At 44.1% G+C, this 25,861-nt stretch overlaps 1 protein-coding gene across 9 annotated transcripts in view; it reads left to right on the top strand.

Annotated features, from left to right (window-relative positions):
• Positions 1–24,205, top strand: part of polybromo (protein) — a 111,670-nt gene extending 87,465 nt beyond the window's left edge. For 5 of the 9 annotated variants that reach the window (XM_065432455.2, XM_065432456.2, XM_065432461.2 and 2 more), the window contains 11 exons: positions 5,317–5,414; positions 6,564–6,635; positions 8,528–8,575; positions 9,391–9,510; positions 9,636–9,755; positions 12,083–12,440; positions 13,566–13,623; positions 15,440–15,579; positions 18,153–18,347; positions 20,902–21,004; positions 22,652–24,205. In XM_065432455.2, the coding sequence (XP_065288527.2) occupies positions 5,317–5,414; positions 6,564–6,635; positions 8,528–8,575; positions 9,391–9,510; positions 9,636–9,755; positions 12,083–12,440; positions 13,566–13,623; positions 15,440–15,579; positions 18,153–18,347; positions 20,902–21,004; positions 22,652–22,868 (1,529 nt within the window). In that variant the 3' untranslated portion in view covers positions 22,869–24,205. The remainder of the gene's footprint in view (positions 1–5,316; positions 5,415–6,563; positions 6,636–8,527; positions 8,576–9,390; positions 9,511–9,635; positions 9,756–12,082; positions 12,441–13,565; positions 13,624–15,439; positions 15,580–18,152; positions 18,348–20,901; positions 21,005–22,651) is intronic. The other 4 variants (XM_065432459.2, XM_065432458.2, XM_065432462.2 and 1 more) reach the window with 4 other exon arrangements.
• The last annotated feature ends 1,656 nt before the right edge of the window (positions 24,206–25,861 follow it).

Below are 25,861 nucleotides of genomic sequence, written 5' to 3'. Positions count from 1 at the left end.
TAAAAAAATTGATGCAAATTCAGGGGTGCGATCATTACGCTGGTTCAATTTTCCACGAAAAGAAAAAAACATTTTTTTTTCATCCCGCATTTGCTGTGGAATGACAACAGGTCAACAAACAGGCCGCTGCCGCTGTAACAGTGCGGGACACCAAAACAAAAATGACAGCTGCCGGAGCGAGCCGAACCCACCTAATACGATTTTTTTCTTCTTGTGAGTACATTACGTGCATTGAAACAGTTTCTTTCATATCAGTAATGAATAACATCGTTAATATCGGCAAGTTTGCGACAATAATGTAGCCATGTTTACTTTGAGGGGACAGAAACAGAGATGGCCGCACTTAGCTGCCAGTGACATAGAAACACATGGCGGGCATGCTGCGGACATTGCGGCATTTGTCTTCACTACTATCCTAATAGGGCATGTTTTCGCTAAAGGTGGGCGAATATCTTAGCTGTATTACAAGCGTCGGCATATGAATAGGGTACACTTCTAACGTATCAATGTAAGCGTGGCTATTATCATTACCGCTCGCGATTTGTTGCGTGTCCACAAGTGCAGACGAGAAAAATCGAAAGGCACCTTTTTTGTTGACCACAACCATTATAAAACTTACATATAATAAAGACGAGGCAAGTTTGGTTGTAGCTTTTTTTTTTTTCATGGAAATGCGGAAAATGATGAAAGGAATGAAATGGGGCATCTGCTTAAGAATGTTTGGTGCATGCAGACCGCTTGGTATGTCTAGAAGAGTCGTTTGCGTAGCATTTGACAGCATTCGACACATGGTAAGCGCGATCATCATTAGCTAGACTTGGCACACGACATATAGCTGCGGCAAGTTCGGGGTGCAATCATTACATTGGAAAGAAAAAAAATTGAATTTTGATGACAAAATTTAGGGGCGCGATCATTACGCGAATGCGTTCATTATGCAAGTAAATATGGTAAGCCTAACAGCTCGTGTTGCCCAGATGCAAGACGGCAGTGTGCTTCGTGCATACCAGGGGTGCGATCGCGCAAACAGCTCGCTTTTCCGTTCTCTCGCTTGCCCTCTCGTGATTCGTTGGCGCCCGCGCGTTTCGTCACGGCCGTCATTGCGCCGGGGCGGGACCACAAAACGCGCTTACGTCACACTCCTGTCAATCATTCCAAAACCGAGTGAAATCGGCCGCTATCGTGGAACGGTCGACAAGGGCATTCGTTTCGAAGAATGAATGGCCGTTGCCATAGCAGCGCTAGTAGCAGACGATGCGCCTGTCGTCTGCTCGTAATGTCGTCGCTCGCCGAACATGGCTGGCCCTGCCGGGGGTCCAGTTTTTCGAGATTAAAGCGCGATCCGCCATTGCAGAACGTTAGCGATGTTAATTATTGAAAACAACTGTGATCGCAGTGAAATTAAATGTTGTGCCTGCGCTGTGATAAATATAACTAGTGTTCTTCTTTTTAATGTTGTTTGATCTGAGCTCATTTGTCGAGAATGCTCGCCGTTTCACGTTGTGCTCAGAGAATCACGTTCATTGTTCGGCGGTTTGGCGCTCACGAGTCATGATGGCCGCTCCTATTATCGTGCTTTTGGAGTCTCTCGAACAGCCTCGGCGACGCATCTTTCGGGACGCATTTGACGAGCTTACCGAGGAAGAGTTCCGCGAGCACTTCAGGCTCTCGAAGAGCACTGTGCGGTGGCTCTGCGAGCAATCGGATGATGTCATCGGTGGCCTTCGGACCGGCGGCATCACGACGCAAGACAAGGTGCTTTGTGCTCTCCGTTTCTTCGCCACGGGGAGCTTCCAAAGATCCATCGGCAGCGAAGAATTCGTATCCATAGGGCAGGCTTCCGTGAGCGAGACCATTCAAGCAGTTGCGGAAACAATAACCGGGGTGGGCCGGCAACAGGGTTGGGTGAGCTTCCCGTTGACAACGGCCGGCAAGGCTAGTGCAAAGGCGGCCTTTGCGGATCGCGGCCGCATTCCCGGTGTAGTGGCCTGGGCCGCTATCTAGTAGCGATGCCTTATTCTATGTTATTCTTATCATCCACCACACACGGCCGCCTGATCCCCTTGATAATAAGAACAGAGCGTCGCTCTGACCACTGGCTTAGCGCAAAAAGCCTGAAAAAGCATATAATCGGGAAAGGCATCACTACAAAATACCGGCCCTGTGTCGACGGGACGCTCTTGGGTCAGCGCGCGCGATGTCCGCACAAAGTACGGGTGGCCCTCTATGAACGCGACCAACAGTTCGCGTTGGCGCGGCGACACATGCAGGTCAAGTCTTAGATTTTTGTGCGACGACATAACGATTCGCAGTCGATGAACAATGATCGCCAGTTGAACTGCGCGCTCCTGCCAATTTGTTTTGGCGCGTGCGATACCACCTAGCAGACTAAACCAAAATATATGCCGCTTAAATTAGTTTTCTTCTCTCGCATCACATTTCCGACGCAGATTATATGTTGCAACAGTAAGAGTTTTTTTTCTTATATTACGTGATTAATTATTAAAGCATCGCAAACATTCTGCACTTAATATATCGTCCCTGATCGAAGCCCAAATTGGTGACGCAAACTTCCGGGGCTGGGCTCGCTCGTTTATTGGCTGTGCTGTCCCTCCCGTTCTCACAAATCTTGCGGACGGCCCACTTTGTGACGTCGCAGCCAGACCGAACGAACGGAAAAGCGAGCTGTTTGCGCGATCGCACCCCAGAGTGCTTGTTACGCATTTTTATTGAGCTTAAGTTAGAAATGGGCATACTGCGAAAGCAAACTAGCCTTTATGCATAAACTCTGTGCTGCCATCAGCTCACTTGTACTGCGAAATGCGCATGAATGTGCCCGGCCGCTTGTCCGTTGGAATACCAATAATACACAGTCTAAATGGCTGATCATCATATGTGAGCAACGAGACAGGCGGACATTGTGTCGGGTTTCAGAACTGACTTTCTGTTGGAACCAATCATCCTCGCTTCTCGAGCGGCCTAAAAAGTCCATGCGCCTCTTTTTGTGTGCCGCTCAGCACTCTGATGCCTTGTGGCCGTTATGTCCCTTTGTTCTTGGCCCTTCCCCTCTGTCCCACTGTGTTGGTGACTGCCAACAATACACACATGCCGTTGGTTTCGAAAGTGGCGTTCAGCTTGCAGAATGTTCGAGTCCATTCCCACTCACGCATAACGGTGCTAGCCCGAATGGAATACCTTCAGCTTGGACCCGCGAATTGCACAGCAATGAGTCTTGCATGCCACAGCCACAAAGGAGGGTCTTTCCATATATGGGGTATGCGGTGTTTTTGTTGATTCTAACTGTACTGTAAAGATTCGTCAGAATGGAGCTTGCTGTTGTATTCGTTTTGGCCACTCGCCGAAATTCAAAAATCCCATTCGCAATAATGAGTAGCCGCTTTTCGTCTTGGAGGCAACGTGCAAACTTCTCGGCAGCGCCACCAGATGGCATAACGTGTTCAGAAAGAAGCCAGAGAGAGAAGCCCAGCTGCCGCATGACGCATTTCTCAGAGTTTGCACGCATCAGTGTGCCATGCATATTGCAGGCCATGCACAGGCCTTGTAGTGGCGATGCTAGGTGGCGCCAACTCTTCTTGGGGAAGCACGAAAGAGGAATCCCTCTGCAGTACACACCTCATACATAACTCGTTTTGATGGTGGCAATACGTAGTGTCGCAATATTGATTCATTGCAAAATGCATTACCATCGACGGTCATCATGAGATGGTTTCTGCTTATTTTAGCTTTTTCTTGTTCTTTCTTTCTTTTCTCATCATTTTTGTATATGGTTATATTTTGCCTCCAAGGTTCTTGGTCGCAGAGTTAAAGGGTGTTACATTCTCATCAAGGAAAGCTTCATTTTGCATAGGCTGCATTGAAGAACCTTGCAGCATCCTTTAACATGTCTGCTTGCTATGCATTGCATACCCTGACACATTTATGTCTCTACACAATCTTTTAGTACTTGTATAGAAAGTTGCAAGACTGTGCCACTTCATTTCAATGTAATTGTGATACAGTCGAACCCGGCTATGTCGAACTCGCAAAAAGATGCCTATCAGTTCTATATAGAGCACAGTTCGATGTAAGCCTGCTAAATAATTGGATGTCATAAAAGCACATGCCATTTATAAGATCACTTTATTGATGAAACTAGCTTAGTTTTGCATAAGTAGTCCTACGTTTTCTTCTGCTTGGAAAATTTCGCTGCCTGCGATGCATGCACTTCTCTACATTGTCTAAGGAGTCGGAGCAGCTGAGGCCACAACCTTTCACATTCACGTAAAAGCACCGGACTAGTGCGAGCGCACCAATCACTTCGGAGGATGTGGGCAAAGGAATGTCATTGCTTTCCTCATTGTGCCCACTTTCACTTGTGCTCTGTACGATGTTGGCAATGTAATCTTCGTTTTCGGGCTCTCCTGTGGTCGCGACACCATCATTTGCGCTCACAAACTCATCCACTGTTGATTCGTCAACAGCCTCCAGACATTCTGACAGCTCGCTCCAAACTTCGGCAACACCGGCAATGGCTTCGTTGCATTCATCAGGGTTTACAGTCATCACCGAGCACATGAAAGCTGGCCTGGCTGAAGCAATTTCGGATGAACCACTCGTACACGGCCATGCGTACGCGTCGGGCGCCACAGGCACTGGGTCGCGAGTTTGGCTGCTTTAGCCCTAATCTCCCCCTTATTCTTCAAGATCGGGCTGAGAGTGCTTCTCGGAATCTTGTACGCTGCGGGGACATCCAACTTCTCACCACGTTCGACCCGATTTATGATTTCGAGCTTCACGACGAAAGGCGAATTCTGCCACTTCATCACAGCAACACTGCGAGAGAAGGCCCACAAGACGCACACAATGAACCAGAAAAGCAGCAAGACAACTCGCACTTTTGCCATCTTGCACGGCGAGGGCCTCTGATTGGCTGTCTGAGCAAGTGCTGCGGGCGAGCCAGGATAATTTTTTTGCAAGGGGGTGTCGACGGCTCATCCAAGGCAGCGCGGTCACGGTAGCGAGAGCGGTTGGATGGATGGAGCCGTGTTACCAGGTTTCCCCTGTACCGCGAGGGAAAGCCAGCTTCTGGGGGCACTTTTCCACGCTTGATGTTCGATATATCGGGAGTTGCTGCTATTTTTGTTTGATGTAAGCGTAATTTTTGCTATATACACTCATTCTAACTATACTGTGTCCAGAAATTGTTCGATATATAGAATAATTCTATGTAAATAGGTTTGATATAGTCGGGTTTGACTGTACATACTATTTATTTGCAGTCCTGACAGAGTTTTCATGTGATGTTAAATTTTGCAGGCCGGCTGACCGAAATCAATGAAACTGACGTGTACATTTGTGAATCTCGCTATCTTGAAGCCGAGCGACAGATTCGAAAGTTGCCAAAAGGTCTCAAGGTATGTTAGCCTATGGGCACTTTTCTTAATGCGGCAAGTATTTTGGGTGCATTTGTGACTGGTGTGTTGTCCATTGGTATCTTCACTTGTGCAAGAAAAAAAACATCATAAAAATACCATGATGCCAAAACAGATGTTGCAATGCCCCCTTTCAAAAGCTGGTTATGGCTGCGGTCTTGTGCTTCATCATGGCTGACTATGTGGCAGTCGTTGAATCGAATGATGCAGCTATCATGCAGACGTATAGGGGGTCATTGTAGATCCTAGATTACCTTGAGAAAACCGTGCAAGTTCGTGAATGTGCTACTATAATTGGTGCACTCTGATAGGGCCCGTCTCTCTACATGTGTTTACAACATTCAGAATTCACAAGCACTGATGCATATCCTCAATTGTATTTCACAAAATGACATTAAGGGTCATAAGATGTACCATATTTAATCTGATGAAACATGGCGCAGCGCATGCAGTTGTTTGGTTTCCTTTGCTTGCCATGATGGGGCTTCTCATGTAATTAGAATAGTGAGCTTCTTGGGTAATTAGAATAGTATATTTCTTCATTTTTCTTTTTGATTCAGAATAAGTAATATGTAACTTTTTCAAACTGTAATGGACTAGATACTGTTGGGATCTTACAAGTTTAGGATAAGGAAACACAAAATGAAATAGAAAGCATCCTAGAACTCCATCTGTACTACTATGGCAGATTGTGTTTGTGAAACTTAGAGTTTGTATTTGCCTATGGTTCCTAGAAAGTGCCAGCTCTTGCCATTTAAACTACCAAGAACCAATAGAGACAGATGCATTGTTATTTTTGGAGCCTAAAGGGTACTCCTAGCTTCCGCATTGCTGCGAGGAACTACTTAAACAGAGCATAGTGTTTTAATTCAGGCTCACTTTCAGGTAAGAGGAGTTACAGAATGTCACACAACTGCGATTAGACCCTCTTTGTTCACACGAATTATTCTAGCAGTATTTTGGGCATTTTAAGCAAAGTTAGTGTAATTGATATTTCCAACACTCCTTTGTATTCTGCTTAAGGTGGAATGTCCTATACTTTAGACAAATTTTGTTTCATTTTGTAAGCACCATATATCATTCAGCTAGACATCAGCTAGCGTTTAGCCATAATATGTTTGTGCTTTACAGAAATTTGCACACTCTGAAGTGGCAACACCGGATGAGGTGTACTACTTCAAGAATCCCATCACCCCTCAAAAGGTAAGCAAAAGAAGGAAAGAAAAGTTGCTTGATTAAGACAGCTTGATTTGGATCTGTGATGGCATTGTTTTTCCTTATGCATGAGGACCACAGGACATTTCGCAGATTTTCCAGTGACATTTAGACATTGTCTAAACACTGGACTGCACTGTGCACTGTGCTGAACATCACACCTCTAATTTGCATGAGAATTAGAAGCTACAGGAGACACAGGTTATTCAAAGTTCAATTTCTTTTTTTGTGCCTTCTACAGCACAGGTGTGCTTTCATCATATTGATGAATGAAGAAAAATTGCAAGGTATAATGCTGAACTTCTTACAGTGCTATTAGAACAGCTATTGCCAGAAATAGTTTTGCAAAAAAAAAGAAGAAAAAAAACTATTTTGTTTGTTGAACAAATCGAAGCCATTATTTTCTTAACTACATGGTAGCAATGTTAAGGGCTCCTCGGGCTTGGTGAAAAAACAGTTCTCGGATAGCGTACATTGTTGTGAACATCTCAGCCAAATTTTTCAATACTGCGAGGCATGTGGAACTCGCAAGCCGAGTGCAAAGTCACCTTTTTCACAAACACTCTCTTTTCAACCCAAGCCTTCTCCTCACTCTTTTCGGGCTGGAATATTTCATCATAGAGCACATTCCCGTGCACGGCTGTTATTGGCCAATAGCTGACATAAATCAAGAAGGGTGTTTGGATCAGTGTGTTTCCTAAGTGTGAAACTTAAGGTCAGACCAGTCTTATGCTTGCCAGCGCACACTCACTCCTGGCAGCTCCTGGCTAGACACCTTGGCAGACTTCACATCGTATTGAGCTATTGTGCAAGATGTGCAATTTGGATGGGGCTACTATCCTTTGGTCTAGCTGGTGCAGGACAAAGCTGGTCCGTACCACATAGCATGGCCAGACTAGAACACATGAGCGCAAGTGCGCACTCCAGCGCTGTCATACACATAGTTAGCGACTGCAGCTGCATGTAGTTGCATCTGTAGCGTAGCGTAGATACCGCAACCTCCGCGACATGCCGTGACGAGCGCACTTGCTGAGCTTCTGCGGCTCACTGAGGACAACAGCGTGCTCCGATTGCTATCTGTTGGTGACATGACTCAAGGCCTAAGCACCGACATCTGAAGAAAGGGTTGTTTGCTTCCCGAGTTGCACATCCTCAAGGCGTGTCACCATCATGGTCGAAGCTCGTCACTTTGGGAAGCCTTTCAATGCGAGTCCGGAGTGTGGCATCCATGGCTTGGCCGATGTGCGCACAGCTGACATACCCATATGAGCAAACATGGTTAAGAAGTTTCTACGACCCTTGGAAATTATGCGAGTGTCATAGATATATGTGTGAAACTAAGTGTACTACTCATGTCACTTTGTGCAAGAGTAGCCACATATAGCTATCTAGTACACTGTAGCTCAGCAAAGGGGTGAGACGCAGTGAATTTAACCATATGCGGAGGGATAGCCTCTCAGTTTGGCATGTTGTAGGTGCCACAGTGACGATAAGTAAGCAAAGCATTGGGGGCACCACCCTGCTCCACCGTAGCCTTCACAGTGCAAGGCATTGAAGAAGGACCGGGAGCACCACAAAGGGATCACAGGCGATCTTTAATTGCCAATAACTCCACTTTTTCTGTACACATTGAAATACTTTCTGTGGCAAACTATTTCTGAAACAGTCTACTTCAATGTCAAATGCATTTCTTGATTTCAATATTGAATAAAAAGTGGTTCAGGAGCCGCCCACCTGGGGACGACCATCTTCTGCTCTTTAAATAATGTTTATTTCTCTCTCTCCCTCTCCCTTCTAAGTGCAACTTAACAAAACTGTGCTGTCTACTTGAAATTTTTGAATTCACTATACCTTGTTATTCTGAAAACTCTCACTTCTAGTGTGACGCTGGCCTCGCTGATGGTGCTGACATGCAGCCAACGGGAGACGTAAGTTGTCATGTGTCTCAATTTGAGCTAGCGAGGTGATCACAGGCACTAGCGTGCAATCATTGCAGCAGTTAACGTGTTGCCAATATATCTGGACCTGCTTCGAGTTGTTGACATTTCGACTTTGCCCTTCCATCTTCTATCCACCTGGTTAGCTCAGGTGGTAGAGCTGCTGCGCCGGAAAGGCGGTGGTCCCGGGTTCGAGTCCCGAACCAGGGCGAATTTTTCTTTAAATGCAAGACTTTTCTTTCGAGGAACCTGTGTGGGTTTCCTTCGTAGCAATTGCTACGATTGGGTGAATGTCTCATTTTCCCTTAATTAACTGTATGCTTAACTGTTTAGTTTAGTTAAAGATATTTCAACTTAGTTGTGATGATTTATCTGGCTAGACTTGTACCCATTTGACTGTGGGTGCTGTTTAGTGTTCATGCAAGTCTTGAACATTTACCACAGTGACATGGCAGTTTTTATTTAGAGGCCAACGCAGAGTATGGTAAGCTTTTTTGTGCAGGTGAACAAGAAACCTTACAGATTCATTGTCATATCAGTGCACTTTATTTGCTTCAGACATGCAGCCCACCTGTTCTTTGGCACAGTACATAGGGAATTTTTCTATTGGTCCGCCAGTATACATGTGCAGAAGTGTTCTGCCAACCATGCTTAGACCAGTTAATGAAAATTTTATTCGGAGTTCCAACTGAGCACACAGAGATGCACTGGAGCCCTGTCTGCTGTTCGGGCTCAACAGCTGTGCACTAACTCACCGTGTGCCTTGTTCAAAGTTTGTTCAGCCTTACCTTCGCGCCCTCAAACAGGAGATGTCCCCAATGCCTTCCCGGGTTATGTCTGAGACAGACAATGAAGAATCCAACGATGTGCCCTGCTCTGCCTTGGCAAGGGATGACAGCAACCTGTCATCTGCCTCTGGCAAAAAGGTCCGTCCCTTCTGCTCCTTTTATAAAACCATACCCTCCGTGAGGCTTCGCTGGAATGGAGCCATAGAAAAGTTCCCTCACAATGTCTCTTCCCCTCTCCTCCCCCTCCTTCCCATGGCACGCAGAAAAGTACCAAGCGTGTCGTCACGGGTTACTTGCTGTTTTCAAGTGAAATCCGCAAGTCAATAGTGCAGTCCAACCCTGACCGCTCTTTTGGAGACATCAGTCGTCTTGTGGGCAATGAGGTGAGACATGCCTGGTTCCCCCTGAAGCAAAGTCAGCTCCTGCTTCACAGTGCCACAGTGCACATGCATCATGGCCTCATCGTTGTTCATAACATAGCTCGCTCTACAACCCCTGCTTGCTGCTCATCACCTGCTTCTTAACAGCTGTATCTGCATTCATTGCCTGCTTCTGTGTTCACCTTCCATTGACATCCATCAGGAGCACACTTTATTACCATTGTTGCAAGCTCACAGTTTGTTATTTCGTTTTTGCTTGTCTTTCTTTCTTTTTTCCTGACGGGGTTTCTACTTAACACTAACAAGCCTAAATTAGTATCTTTTCAACTTCATGACTACCACTGCATCACTTGCAAGGTCACCTTCATGCCTGCAAGCCATTTATCTTAATGGCATGGATCTTCCAGAGCAATTGAAGATTGTTTTGTTTTTATCCAGATCAGGATGTTCTCATGAAGGCCTTTGTCCTTCGTCATCTGGCATTAACTTCATTTGCGAAATCACCGGACAGCAGGAAGACTGCAACAAATGCTTTGTTGTTAATGGATTTTGCCTTGGTGGTGTAACCTTTAACTGGGTAACAATTTTTCACTGATGAGCATGCTTTGGGGTCATTGTGTACAAGTTCTGGGAACAAGCCTAGGTCAGTATTTTCTTAACTTACAAAGTTAGAGACAGGACGAGGATGAGAGGAGACAAACACGAAATATTTGACATCTGACTGTTACAATACTTTTTTTTCTCAGCCCACTGAAAAAGTGCAGCACAGAGTGCTTAGAAATAAACTAGGATTGTTGAGGATGAGTATGATCACGACGTGGATGCACGAGGACCAAGCGTGTTTCAAACTTTCGTAAAGAACCCCTCTGTCACTCTTTGAAAAAAAAAAGTACTGAAAGCATGAAAGAAATCAGTCTAACAGTCACTGAAGCCCACTGTTGGAGTGACTCTAATAGAAACCTCAAAGTTGCATGCTGCGAGATTCTTTTTTTTTTTTGTAAGTATGTTTTTGGGTGGATTTATGGGTCGTAAAGGGTTTTGTGTCCTTTGCCCTTGTATCAGGGTTGCGCAAGGCAACAGCACACTTCAGCCTGCACCTCTGTAGTTTCAATCCTCATAGCTTCCGCACTCATAGTTGTTGAAGAGAGGCCCGTTGCCACCGATGAAATTGTATCGCATCACGAAGCATGTTGCTAGTTTACCCATATTTCACATGTTTTTTTCATGTCGCTCACTTTGTTATTGCTCCATTGTTGACTGCTTTTAGGACAGAGCTACATGCTTGCCTTTAGGCAGGGTGTGCATCTTTTTAATCATATGTCACCAGGACCTGACAACTCGCCATGGTTGCTCAGTGGCTATGGTGTTGGGCTGCTGAGCATGAGGTCGCGGGATCGAATCCCGGCCACGGCAGCCGCATTTCGATGGAGGCGAAATGCGAAAACACCCGTGTACTTAGATTTAGGTGCACGTTAAAGAACCCCAGGTGGTCGAAATTTCCGGAGTCCTCCATTACGGCGTGCCTCATAATAAGAAAGTGGTTTTGGCGTGTAAAACCCCATAATCTATCCAGGACGTGACAAACAGCCTCTCATGACTCTGTATACATTGTTTGAGAAAAGTGCACGATGTCAAATTAATGTTAAAGAATGCCATAAAATAAGAGAGAGGAAGGGAGCAGCCCTGTGAATAAAAGTCACCAACATATAAGTATACAATATCTGCAGTGATAGCAATAGTTCCATTCTTTTATGCTCTTGCCTGTTGTTGTTAGTGCCACAGAGATCAGAGAGAGCCAGACCTCATTTCAAACAAACCTCCTTATAAGCAGTGTGCCATCTAGTTTGGATGCACATACACCTTACCATGTAAGTGTCTGGAATGTAGGAACCATGAGAATGTTAAACTTCCTCATGGTCATTGCATCCACCCTAATAAAATTTAAGAGTGAAATCTCTATTTCATTGTGAGGCCTCTAAATTTGAAGTTGCAAATTTAAAGTGCGATGAAATTAAAACTGTTGATGTCCTGCGTGCCTCAGAAGCCTTTGTCGTCAGTTGTAGTACTTTAATATAAAGGACAGCATGGCACAATGGCATACACTGCACCAAAGTGCAGTCTATCAATCTAAGTTAAATGAATGTTTCTTGTTGGTATCTATTCATTGGGTAGGAGGTCACACAGGGATGGCAGTGGCTGTAGAATCGCACCAAAAGTGAGCTTGGGAACTATGTGTTCCGTCTCTTATTAGGTACTTTCTCTTTGATCTGCCTTCAGTGTAATGTAAATCTGTCCCTTGGGTTTCTGCTCTCTCCTGCGTTGCTCGGCAGTGGCGCAACCTGCAGGCGCCACAGAAGGCCGACTACGAGGAGCGGGCATCTCGCCTCAATGTCAGCCAGGAGGACACCAATGACAGCCTTCCCCAGAGCCCAGCCTCCTCATCGACCCACGCTATGGGTGGGGGAGCAGGGGGAGGAGAGAGCAGCCGCGATGCCACGCGTTCCCTGTCATCCACGGGGAGCATGACGCCTGCACCCGGTGATTTTGCCACCCTCTCGACCACAGTGTATGAATGTCAGTGGGACGGTTGTGATGCAAGCTACGACAACCAGCAGGACCTGGTGGACCATTTGGCCCAGGACCCCAATGGACAGGTGTACCAGTCCTATTTGGGGTTCAAGGGTAAGCGTGAGTGTTCCCGTTTTCGTCCACGACCCTGATGGCCTCCACCCCTCCGGGCGTATTTTTTGCTTTTTCTCTACCCCTTTCCCTCCCACTGTCCCCTGTTGCATGGCAGCGTTTTAAGTTCTTGCATGGCAGTAATGTTTGTTTGTGTGCAGCGCTTTTACATGTGGGGTTGTCAGCAGCATTGCATCATTGAAATGTGATACAAGCATGGGCACAAGCACGTGGAATAAGAAACACAACACCACGTGTTGCGTTCCTTAATCGTCATCTTCGCTGTTGCACTGTGTTCACCTAGGTTACTCTGCTTTGCTTCTCACACAAGTCATATTGGGTGAATGTAGGCAGAATGAAGCAAATGCGCTTTGTTTAATTTTAGAGTTGTCTGCTTCGCAGTTGGCACTAGCACATATGCAAAGCAGCCTTTCTTCCCTTTCTTTTTCTTCTAAAGGCTTCTTGTAGCATTTACTTTTACCCATGTCATTCACCTTCTTGAAATAATTAAAGAGATCACTGCTAGTTCGATAACTTATATTTTTAGTCTCATGATAAACCTTAATAGTAATGCTACAAATTACTCTTAAGCGCAGTTGTAACAGTCCCCCATTTATTGTAATGTAGAATTCATGACTAGCAGACGTCAAAATGATTTGGCCTTGCTACTTTAAGGTATGTAGTGGACAAGCACTGCAGCTGTTTGCTGGCAGTGCAATTATCAAGTATATGATAGTAGGAATTTTATGAAATGTTGTTTATTTCTAGCAGCAGTCATTCATTAGCTGCTGTTCCCCTTGTGCAACTTTGTCTTAGCCCACACGCCGTCACCTACAACACTGTTACAGAATGATATCTTTCAGGAATTTAGCACAGAAAATGTAAAAGCAAGTTATGGCTTCCCACTGCCAGTTCTAGGCACCCTAACACATTTTGGGACAGGTGGTATTTTTGGTCTGTAAAATGCGTTTATAACGTCTTGTTTTTAGGACTGACATGCACTGTACTTCGTTGCTCTTTCCCAAGGTTTTTTTGCAACCAAACATCCTCCATAATTTTCCCTGTCCTTTCCATTTCTGTGCATGTCACTGGGTTTGTCAACCAGTTAAAGGTGACACTCAGGTGTTTTTGCAGACAATAACGAGTTCCAGTGCCTCTGGGCAAACTGTCCACGTGTCAAGAAACAAGTCCCGTAAGTAACAGTCCTTACGCAGCTAATTTCAGCCATAAGTGAGACAACCTCCCAGTATTGCTTAGTTTATACTCATAAGCTTTAGGCTGTAACATGCTTCAATGTGTCGCCTTGCAAATTTGAACTTTCAGCACAAATACAATTGCAACTATTTTTTGTGGGCAGGTGATCTAGGGATGTTCACTTTTAACTGAGTTGTGCTCAAGCTCTTGGCCATCATGGACGCTTGATCTACTTGGAGGTTAATGAGGGACTGCCACCTTCTATTATGCACAAAAGAGCAAACATTCGTTGCAGCTGGTAAAAACAGAGAGCATGGCTGCTATCTTGTACACGTTCGAAAAGCCGACGTTCGATTTCGCCTCGCGCAATTGTCTAGGCAGCGCCGATATCGCGGCCTAGACCAATCTAGTCCAATTGCGTGAGGCGAAATCGAACATCGGCTTTTCGAACATGTACAAGATAGTGGCCCATGTTTCATTTCAGTCTACCAGGGTTATGTCTTACATGCTGCTATGTCCCTGTATATTAGAGCTCAAGCATGGCTAGGTGATGTAGTTGATATAAACAGGAGCAAGTGGAGTTGAACAAGTCATGTAAAGTAGGAAATGAATAACATGTGGTATATCAGCTCAACATACTGGATGCCAAGCAAACCCAAGCGAGTATAGAACAGTGATGAGACGGGGAAATTTGTTGGTCTAGCGTGGGTTCAGGTGAAGCACATTTGGAGATCTCAGCAATTAGGCTGATAATGACGGTCAGTCGCGCTGTATAATTATAGGTGGTGTCCACACGTGATGTCACTAGATGTCAGGCATTAAGATTCTGTTATAATGTCGCATTATCCACCCAGTAATGAATGTGGATGTTGTTGGGCTATCAGAGGCCTTTCGGTTTCAGGGGTGGTGGGGGAAGGTTCTGTGTTGGGAGACTAATAACTGGTAACTGGAGGGTTGGTGGCACAAGGGCAGGGAAAACATGCAATGAAAAATTAATATATGCCAGAAAGGTCAAAGCAAACTTGCTAGAAGGTCCCATTGCCCCCTTTCAAAGGTGGTGCTCATGATGTCTTCTTCATATGGCAGTCACTTGTGCTACCTTGGTGTGCAAAGACTGGTGGCTACTTTGTTGTTGGCCTTTGTGTATGCACAGCTATCACGGCAAAAACTTGTTCAGCTGAACGAATTCTGATATTGCAATGCATTTGAGCTTAAGGACAATATAGTTTGCTTCTCTGGTGGCAAGCAGTGACAACTACAGCATGTCAAAACCACGACCTCAGAGGATATGTGGCGCTGTGTGTTGTGCAGACAGCATTTCATTTCAGGGTCTCAGTAGTCATGCATAATTGTTGCACTTGCAATGCATTTATGGAAGTTTAAGAATTAGAAAGCTCTTGTAAAAGAATAACATGGCATAACATGGCATAATATGGCATAATATGACATGGCTACATGCAGAGACATTGAGTGTGGCTGTGCCGTTTATTCAGATGAGGATTAACCTGCCGCTGTGCCTGAGTGGCTTTGGTGTTGCGCTGTTAAGCCCGTGGGCACTGGTTCAAATCCAGGTTGCAGTGGCCAAATTTCGACAGGGGGCAAAATGCAAAAGCGTCCGTGTACCATGCATTAGGTACACACTAAAGAACCGGTGTGGCCAAAATTAATCTGGAATCCTGCACTATGGCGTGCCCCACAATATTGTGGTTTTGGCACGTAAAATCTCTTAATTTAATTTTAGTTAAATCAGATGTCATTTCACTGTCTTGATGCAGCTGTTGCATCATTTGTGTCCACCACTTTGTTTCCTTCAGACCGTTCCCGAACATTCAGAAGCTGCTGCGACACGTGAGGGAGGTTCACGTCAAGGTCGCCGGGCGCATAGTCATGCCCGAAGCGAAGAACAGGAATATGATGCTCTCCAGGAAAAACCTTGGCTCGCCAGCCACGGCAGGTAAGTTTTTAATCACGACCATGCTGCCATTTCACTCACATTTCTGTTGTTACTGTAATGCCTGTCCACGAATCATTGACATAATAGATGTGAAACTGCAATGAGAGTTGCTACGGTACCCTCAGTGTGCAGGCAGTGTACTTCAGAGCTGGGAATGTCTGCATAATATGTCATGATACTTTGCAACGGTAACTAAACTGAAGGTAAATCATTTTCTACCACAAATTTTTATGTTGGTGTAATTTTATTTGGCTCTTAGCAGTGGCAATACCTCCAATCACTGTATTCGCACATATATAATGTCTCGGGATGTTTATGGCTTATCAGCCAGACAATTACAAAATATACAATGGAAATTTTAATGTGAGGTAATGGTGCATAAGACAACCACTGCTGTAATAATCTAAAGCTGTTGCATAGTGAGGTGTGGTCCACCACAGCAAAGTGTGCCTGCATGGGACCACCTGGGCTTGTGCAGTAGCATATGCAGAGGCACATCACAGAAAAGAATTGCTTCTCATGCAATAGCATTCTAACACAATGCAATGTGCTGCTAGATACACGTTAGCAGGGTTGGTTAAGCTCGCACCAGATGAGCGTGCACAGGCATGCATCACGGTAGCAGTTCAGGCTGTTGAACTCGTGTGCTGTTGCACATCCTTTACATTTCGTTGTGCTCTTGCCGCTTTGTTGAAACATACCCTACTCGCTACTATTTTTTCTAAGGTCATTGAAAAGTTGTCTTTTTCACAACACTTTGCCTGAAGATTGAGCACACCACATTCTGCTACATAATTTTTTTATCGTGTTTTGTTCTAAGCATGGTAACGAATGTGACAGGAAGTGCTTTTCCGAGCTGTATAATTTCATAAAAGAATCTCGCATTGTATTGGTGCAAATGTAGCACTTCATAAAGGACCATTCACACCTCGTATTGATGCATTTGTTGTCACTCAGTGGATCAGCCATCACAGCACATGCACGTCTGGTTCTAGCCTTGAAAATGGTGCCCTTTTGTGTGATATGCATGCTTAGCGTTTTGTTTGCATTGTTTGTTGTCACAACTGTGTGTTTTTTGTTTGTGAGCACGCATTTTAGACATGGCTGGTGAGCATTTATTTTTGTCCTCATGTTCTGTTTTGTAGTATTCCAGAATGCTTTCCGTTTGCTTGTTGTGCATCTGAAGTCAATGGCCCAAAAAATGTAAGACTGCTGCAGTCTTACAGAAATTTTTTTCGGGAGGGGGCAGGCACTTGACTAGGGAGGGGAGCTAGGCAGGCCTCATAGTAACACAAAAATTGGGGGGGGGGGGGGGGACACATGCTTGGTGTGCCACCCCCTGGCTACGCCACTGGACCGCTGAGTTCTTAGGTGTTAGTCATCTTGGTAAGAAATTCTGCTGGCAACAGCTTCAATTATGAAAGTAGTCTTTGTTGATACAGGCACTCTTTTATTGTATTTGTTTCTATTTAGATTCCATCCATTGCTACATTTCCATCTATTCAGCACAACTGGTATAGAGTAGCTACAATCTTTACTCAAAGAAATTTGAAAGTTGGTTAATGTAGAGTGTGGTGCATACTCATTTAATCACTGAATAAACGTACACTCGCCAACTGAAAAAATTCAAAACACAGATTGACATTTTGGCACCCAATACGGGTGCCTTGTTCACAATGAACGAATGCATGGTGGTCTTTATTACTACAATCTACTACGACAATCTACTACTAACACGATAAACCGGACATGGGAACCCCTCCCTGAGTTGTATGCAAGTGCATTACGTCTTCCGACGCGTATATAATAAAGACCACCATGCATTCATTCATTGTGAACAAGGCACCCATATTGGGTGCCAAAACGTCAATCTATGTTTTGAATTTTTTCAGTTGGCGAGTGTACGTTTATTCAGCGATGTTCTTTCCTCGCCAGACGGGTTTTCATCAAACCCTAGACTTCATGCTCATTTAATAGTCACACATGTGTTACAGCCACACTCCCAGCATTGAATAATACAAAAACAAAGAAAAACATTTTTGAACCTTAATTTGTGTAAAATGTGCACTTCCAACTTCAAGCAACTAAAAGCATCATCATTATGTGAAGCAAGCAATAAAACCAACTTATCAAATGTCAAATCGTAGGCACTGTCTCCTGTCAGTGTGCTTTGTGCTTGCTGGTGTCATTCATTTCATCTTATATAAGCTTGTATGGTACTTTCATTTAACAAGGACAGGCGCAGTTTCATTAAAAGTCCTAAGCAAAGAAAAAACCAAAAATGTAACGATAGCCCTTGCATGTTTATTCGTGTAATAGCTGCTTCTCAGATTTTGTACAAAATATACTAAGCAAAGAAAGAAGAATTCGGCACTGTGAGGATCTGTAGCATATGATGTTTCATCGCACCATATAAGGCAGTGGTCATTGACTTTGGGTCACCTTGTTGCACTGTGCTTGTGAGGAACATTGCACCGTTCATACAAAGTGCGTGTTTGTTTTTTGTTTTGTTTCCTTTACTCCGTTTCGTTCTGTCTGCACTGCTCGTTGCTTGTGGGGCCTGCCGTGTCCAGCGGGTGTGCCTTATTCTACGCCGCCTCCTGTAGCGTCGCCCGCACCCATGGCAGGGGCCCCCCACCATGCCCTACCCCCACACCACCATTATGGGTCCTCTCCCATGCACCCGATGATGGCTCAGCAGGGCTACCCAGGGCCGTTCACCCCGCCCCACCACTACTACATGCCGCTGCAGCCACACCCCTCTCAGGGTAGGCAACTGGGGAAGTGCGGTGCAGCCGAGCATAATGAGCAGCATGCCCTGTGGCGGGCTGCATGCATAGGTTGGCAAACTCAAACTCACTCGTGAGTCGACTCACTCAGACTCAGACTGACCCATAAATCTGAGCCCAAGTGAGGCCCTAAACAAAAAATATATTTAGTGAGGGATTCTGAGGAAATTCGGCTTATATTGTTGACCTATGGCTGCATGTGTTCATGACTCCAGCTTCCAGCAGTTCTGGAGAAGACCGACTCCGCTTTCAACCCTTTCTAGGCCAACGATTCCGGTCAGAATCATGTTTTGCAGGAAATACCTAGCATCCGACATCAAGGAAAACAAGCAAAACTATTTAAAGAAGTGCGAGTGTCTGCAGTGCTAATTAAATAGTTTGTTGACTTTGTGCCACTGATAAACATGGCTCTCTCTGAAATTTCACAATTGGCTATGGGTCGCATCCTACTGAGGTTAGGTCTTTGTGCTCTACTTTTGGATCCTGCTGCACATTACTTTACCTTGGTCTCTTAGCATGCTTTTGGTGCTATAAACAATTAATTTCAGCACTTTGATAAACCAATGGTTTCTTTAATCTACCCCCTGTGGATAGGTTGCGATTGACCTTAGTAAGGTTACATTGGGTTTTTATACTTTATCCTGCATGCCACTTGTATCTGTGTTATGTTTGCATGCTGGAGATATCGTTTTGGGACTGTTCAATGTGTGCATAATGCTTCATAATAAAGCTAGCAATTATAACTGACTTCTTTATTATTATTTCCCACTCAAGTTGTGCTGAATGGCTCAAGAAAAGCAGTTAAAGGGATGCCAAAGAGAAATGACATAATGGCTGCTTTTACCCTGAGAAGAGGCTTGGTAGCTCAGAAAAGAAGCAAAAACAAAAAACCAATGGCAGCTCCACCCTGGGAATTTCCCACACCACTTTGTTGTGACGTCGGGGATTTTGATAGCGTATGCTCATTTCGAGTTTATTGTTTATGGTAAAGTGTGTTTTGCATGCATTGCTTTCTAGGGCAACTAAAGAGTCAGCCTAACAAGTTTCACAAACTTTTCTGGAGCCAAAAGGCCTCAAATAAGAGAAAATACTTTGGCATCTATGACACCACACTAGCATACTAACGTAACAGCACTTAGGTTTTGGTGGGAAGTTAAAAAAAAAAGGAAGCATTGCCTTAATTTCTCCACTAGTATTAAACCATTTAACCCAAAGAATGAAAAAGCAGTTTTTAAAAAGTGCTCTACCAATCTCACTACCGCACTATGGCAATTAAGTTCAAGTTTATTGGCTTAAAGTGACCAACAAGGACTTGCTGTCATCTTTGTGCAGTGAAAGAAACAGAAACATGTTTTGAAAGGCAGGTTTTTAAAAACTGGATCTGCAAGCTCCGTTAAATTGATTTAGGTTGGTATACATTGTGTAGCTTTGGGTAACCTAATACGTACTGTGCAGGCTTGTTGTGCCTGCGATTTGTAAGTATTTTAGCTTGTATCAAATGGACTGGCAGCAAGTGTGTACGTTAAATCACTTATTTGTGGGTGTTTTTAAATCTAATTTGCTCCTGCTGTGATAGGTGCTAAAGTACTAGTAGTATTGAGTTAGCAGTAGAGTGCAGGAAGCAGGAAAACAGCAGAACACAGCAGATAATGCAGCAATATGTTCTGTTGTCAATTTGTTGTGTATTGTTGTATTGCTCTTATAATTATCTTTATGTAAAGAGAGATGGAGCTTTCTTTCTTTCTTTCTTTTTTTTTCTTGGTGCTAATTCTGCAACTGTCATTTTATTGTGTGTGTGTGCAGAGAATCTCTTGTATTATTGTCGCACGACTTGAAGCACACTGCTATATCATTGGCATTTCGTATACTTTTCAAACTTCGATAGTTCAAAATTCTTGTTGATTCAAACAGACTTTAAAGTTTCAATTATCTCACTGTTTTCAATGCATTCTGAGGCCATAATTCAAACAGGTCAGAGTAGCAGTTTTCTATTCAGTTTTCAGAGTAGTAGTAGTATTCTATTTGGCTTCCGAGAGGATAGAACTCAGCTAACTAAGTGGCTGATGAGGCAACATTCATAAGGTGTTATTAGTCAGGACTTGCCCACATTTTTTATCTAGGCTTCTGTGTATTACTATTAAATTGCAGCACTGGTCTTTAAACCATGGGGGCGACCGGGTCATGTTCTCTTCATGTGGCTGTTCGGGTCGTATATGTCCCTTTGAACAAAACCTAATGTGCATAAATGAATGTGTAATAGTGCATAATTGTGATTGTGGGTGTATTTCATCCTACATTGAATTAACGCAAGTCAACTGCGTATTAAAGGTCTTCAAATTGGAAACTTCTGAAACAAGTGCCACATTGGGAATATCAGACAATCTTTAGTGCTCATACATCTTGAGCCTTGTACACTTGTTGGCTTTTAATGCTAATGATTCATGGTCGGTTTCTCCTTGGGTCCCCAAACATGCCATGTCAGTTCCGAGTGATGAGTGTTGTATGCTTTTTACTTGTTATGTGTGTGATGCAGCTCCTGGATTGCCGCCACCGCCTCCAGAGCGGACCCTGGAACCAATCTTTGTGGCCCCACCTCCTCACCCGCACAAACTTCTTCATACTTACGCATACATCAGGTGACTTTTCAGTCTTGCCTCCTCTACCTACAGTGCAGACAGTGTATAAGATCAGGAAATTAAAAAAGAAGTTACTTTCGAAGGAGGTAATATTTTTCTCAATAGCCAGCAGTTAGTGTTTAGTATAGTAAGCTGAGAGCAATGCTATAGTTAAAGCCTTGATGTCATTTCTCTCGTCAATAAAATCCTTTTTGTCAAAGGTGGCTGAGCATCAGTGAGTCTTGGTGAATGACACAGGTCAACTTTACTTATCATTTGTTTCTGGTTGCTGAAATGTAAAGAAAGTGTATTTAGTGTATGGCTGTGAACATTTGCAGGCTTCTTTCCTTGTGCATGCTGTATGACCGAACGTAACCCAAATGCTATTGTCATCATTGCTTAGTCTTAGTGCAAGTTAACATATCTATTATGGCTTATAAGAACTAGTGTTTGATAATTTCTTTATAACTTTTAGCTGTGTGCTAGAACAGTGTATGAAAATATAGCACACAACATGGTTCTCCTTAAGGGTAGCATCTGATTAGCGCTCCCTCACTGACTGCAGTCCAGAGTTGACATGAAGGCCTGCGAGCAATCTTTTTCTCAAAGGATGTGCGCCTAATGCATTATAGCACCAACCTTTCTTTTCTGATAGCATTTAAGAAAAGTCGAAATCATAATAGTTTGAATGCTGATTAAGATGCTCTCTGTAACTGCAGCTGGTACTGTAATGTACAAAGTGCATGTTAAGCTTGAAAAGGCTGGTTTTTAAATCTTCATAAAATAGTCCACTTGTTCAAGGCAAATTTAAACAAGCCATGCCACTTACTTCAGGTTGTTCTGAGAGGGCTGTCAGTCAGTGTACTAAGTAATCATGTTACACAGAAAGTGCAACATGGTGCATTTCACTGAAATGCCTATAATCATAATGACCACCTTTGTGAATCTGAATGTCATGACTTTATTCCTTTATTTTAATGCAATTAGTATTCTTTAGAAACTTCACAAGCTTTTAGGACTATCGGGCTAAGTCTGTTTTCCTGGCAACTTGGATCACTGTATATTGTATAGTTCATGTTCTAATGGGTACAGCATCAGGCTGCTTTGCTGAGGTAATAGGGTTCCAAGCCAACCGTTAGACCAACTTGGGTCACTGGGTTCGCACAGCTCCTCAGTGAACCCCGGTCACGCCTGCTTAAGACACTGGGTGTGTGCAACTACGTATGTGCCACTCTTCAATGACAAAAAAAAATTATTTTTAAATTTCTTCAGTTCTGGGTGAATTCGAACCCGTGAGATACATATTGAGACAATCTTGTCCAAAGATTTCGCAGCACTGCTAAGTGGCACATTGTGTTAAGTGTAAGCTCAAGTGATGAACTCGGCTGCAACATGGCCTCATATAGGAAGCATTTCATTGGAGGCACTATGGCAAGTTGCTACATTGCTTCAATGCTAGTCACTTTAGCATAGACATTAATTGTGCTGTAGATTCTCCCAGAATTTTTTTCTTTACACCGTTTTTTTTTTTAACTCTGGTTGGGGGGGGGAGGGGAGCTATTATAGGTTGTATTTCTACTTTGGCAAAAAAAAAGTTTTTTTCATCAGTAGTTCAAACTTTTAGCTCTCACTAACGCTCTAATTTTGTCCTTGCCATCTTGTTTGCAGGTACATCGAAAACTTGCAACCTGACAGCAAACACGTGACCAACTGGGATGCCCAGCTCAAAGCCACCAAGGAGAATACGCCCATCTATGACACTAGCCGCCTGCCCACCCACTGGCTGGGCAATGGCGTTGGAAGCCATGGCAATGCTGTAAATGCTCTCTGGGCCTTGCGTGACTTCATGCTCCGGGATGCCCTTGGAGTAGCTCGCATCTCCTAGAAGTGCCCACTGTGTTTGGAATTTGCTGTGCGAGCACATTCACTCCCATACCTGCGTAATGACTTTCATGTTGTATGCTCAGAGACACCACAACTTGGGAGTCTTGTGGCCTTCATTTTGTAATTCCAAATCATCTCACTACTTTTTTTATTGTTTTTCCTTGTGGGGCTTGCATTAATTGCATCGTGCAGTTGCTTTCTTTATATGAAAGAGAAGTTTGAAGCATTTCTGGTTTTATAGATTCAGTATTTTCCATCAGAAAGGTGGACGTTTGCCCCTATGACTTGTAAGACCGGCCCTTTCACGTGATTCATTTGAGCTATTTTTGTCACTCTAAGGGTGCTAAAGCTTAGTTTATAAGAGCACATTGTAGACTTTCCTAGTTGTGGCTGTGCTTTTTTTTTCCTTTCTTTAATGCTTTGAGCATTTTCCAATTGCACATTTTTACACTGCAAGCTGATATTTGTCCCTTCAATTAATGTGAATTTTTCTTAGGCTTGCTGCACTTAGTTACATACTTTTAACCATTTCATACATAATATGTACATGTTGTGCTTGATTTTAAATGCTCTAGGTCCCTGCATTTCTTGTGGGCATATTGGTTTGAGTATCTTTCCAATCGTGCGGTGTGTCACACAACTGGCGACTTAGTGCAACTTCATGTGCAGTCAGATACATTTTGTGGCTGCCTCTTAGTTTTTTTTTTTTTTTCTGTAGTGCAATATGTCTTTGTGCAAAGATTCTAAACACCAGTTTCAAGCAAGATATTCCAACTTATGTCAAAATTTCAAGTTGCACATATATTGCAGTAAGCAATTGTAATGGCTTTTTTTATTATTATTATTTACCTCCTTTTTTTTTTCTTGTAGAATGACTGTTGTTCTTTATTTATTGACATGATTTATTCAACAAATCTTGTACATTTTAATGCACGGGCTGGGATGCTTGCACGTTTGTAGCTGGAAAAGTTGATGCAGGTGTTTTGCTTTTGGGTTGCCAAGTGTTGCATGCATTTAATAGAAATGTGAAGTGACTGAGCTTTGTCAGCACATTGTTCTCAAAAAGTGTGTGCTCTTCATCACGTCAAGCTGCCCAAGACTGTGTGGTGGGATCTGTGAGTATTTGTAGCTGTCAGTGTGTGCAGGTCTGTTACGTGTGTTGATGAAAACGTGATTTTTCTTCTGTGTCTCACAACTCATCATCGTTCAGGACAGTGTTGTTTACTCGTGTGATTGAATTAATTTGTCTGTAAAAAACAGGCACAAGGCCAACTTTGTATACTTCTGTACGAAAACTTACTGCTTTCTCTGAATAAATTGGATTTTTGATAAATGTGATCATTTGAACATGGTTGTTGCTCTCCTTGGTGCATAAATTTGGTTTTGTGTTGCATGTTGCATTCACTTTAGCTTTTCATGCCAAGTTGTGGGCTTCCAGTGTTTGCCAGTGTGCATTTTCTTACATGCATCTCTTCTCTGGTATTTGTATGCATGCTTGTTCGTGTAGCTATTCATGCAACACTTAAGCATTTGGTGGGGGTGCAGTGTAATCTGTCTCAGGACCTGTGTTTTGCTTTAGAATGTTAACCCCTTGCATCATCAATTACACAATGATGTGTGCTTGTAAATAATGTTGTTAATCACAAAAGGAAAAGCATGATGATAATGGTGAAGTTGAATGCACGAACCCTCCAGGCAATTTTTCCAAGATTAATGTGCTGTTCAACTCGTGCAGCAACTCACTTAACACTGAAACAGCGAAAACAAGTTGCAAAAGCAATGTGAATCTGTGAAGTGTTTGATCCGCACCGATGGCACCGGCTGTTGGAATCTCAGTGCTGACACCCGTTATTGCAATCGGACCGTTGGCGCCCGGTGTTGCAAATGGGTCGCAAGCCCCAAGGGTAGCGTTGGCCTGGCGGCCTGGGGCACACTGGAAGCATCCGAAGGTCCCAGCAAAGCATGAGGCGACTGCTAACAGAACAACTTGTTTATTCTAGCATCGCAAAGAGCGGGCGGTCAGGTCGACCGAAGTAGAGAGACGGGAGAGCACGTTACTCAACAGAAGAAATCGGAGCCTCTCTCCTGGCGTCCGGGGGCAGCTGCTCTTATACTCTTGGCGTCGCGGGCAAGAAGGAAGGTCATGGGACGACACCACGTGACAGCGGCGACGGACGGACTGAGAGACACGTTGGGACAAGGAGGTGACGCATCAGCCGGGCCGGCGCCGGTCAGACCTCCTCGCTTCACACTGGGGGAGCTCCTCTCCCCGGCTGCCGCGCTTTGACAAGCGTGGGCACACACACACACACGCACACACAAAGACACGTGGCACTGAACATGCCGGGACGCGCTCGGCGGGGATGCGTCGCGGCCGCTCCGAACGGGCCAAAATGTCCGCCGCTTTGAACGAAGCCCCGGCGTCCGTTGAATCCGCGCCGGCTACAGCGCGCGTCATAGGCGAAACGTAACAGAAGCGATTCATAGGCTTCATGTGTCATTCCAAGTCACCATCCAAGTTCATTGGGTGCATGGCACAGCCCTGACCACTGTAACCTAGCCAGCAAGACAGAGGGAGAGAGAAAAAAAAGACATTGCTTTTTCTAAAGCAAGTAGAGTGCGCTCTGGTTGACAGTAGTGGGTAATCTGTGGTCACTGTTCATGTCGGGTGTTAACTACGACCACCCGCACTACTCTCGTATTATATATATATATTTTAGTGCCTTCAATCCAGGAACCATAATATTAACAGGCTGTGTCACTGGATTTCAATGCCAGTGATATTGAGGACAAAATTTAATGTAGCAAATGAAAGAAAGGTGTAATTGTGGGTGTAATTTCTATTCAACAAGTTGGGCTGTTTTGTGGTAGGATCTGGGACGCGGGTAGTAAGCATTTAGAACATCGGCGAATAATAAAATAAATTCTTTATTTGTGATTTTACAGGGTACATATATGGGCCTGCCCAAGCTAACAAATGGCTTGTGCAGCAGT

This window comes from Dermacentor albipictus, chromosome 1 (genome assembly GCF_038994185.2).
Source record: "Dermacentor albipictus isolate Rhodes 1998 colony chromosome 1, USDA_Dalb.pri_finalv2, whole genome shotgun sequence".
NCBI classification, from domain to species: Eukaryota; Metazoa; Arthropoda; class Arachnida; order Ixodida; family Ixodidae; genus Dermacentor; species Dermacentor albipictus.
The sequence above is the reverse complement of the archived record's forward strand: the minus strand, read 5'-3'. Positions and strand labels throughout refer to the sequence as shown.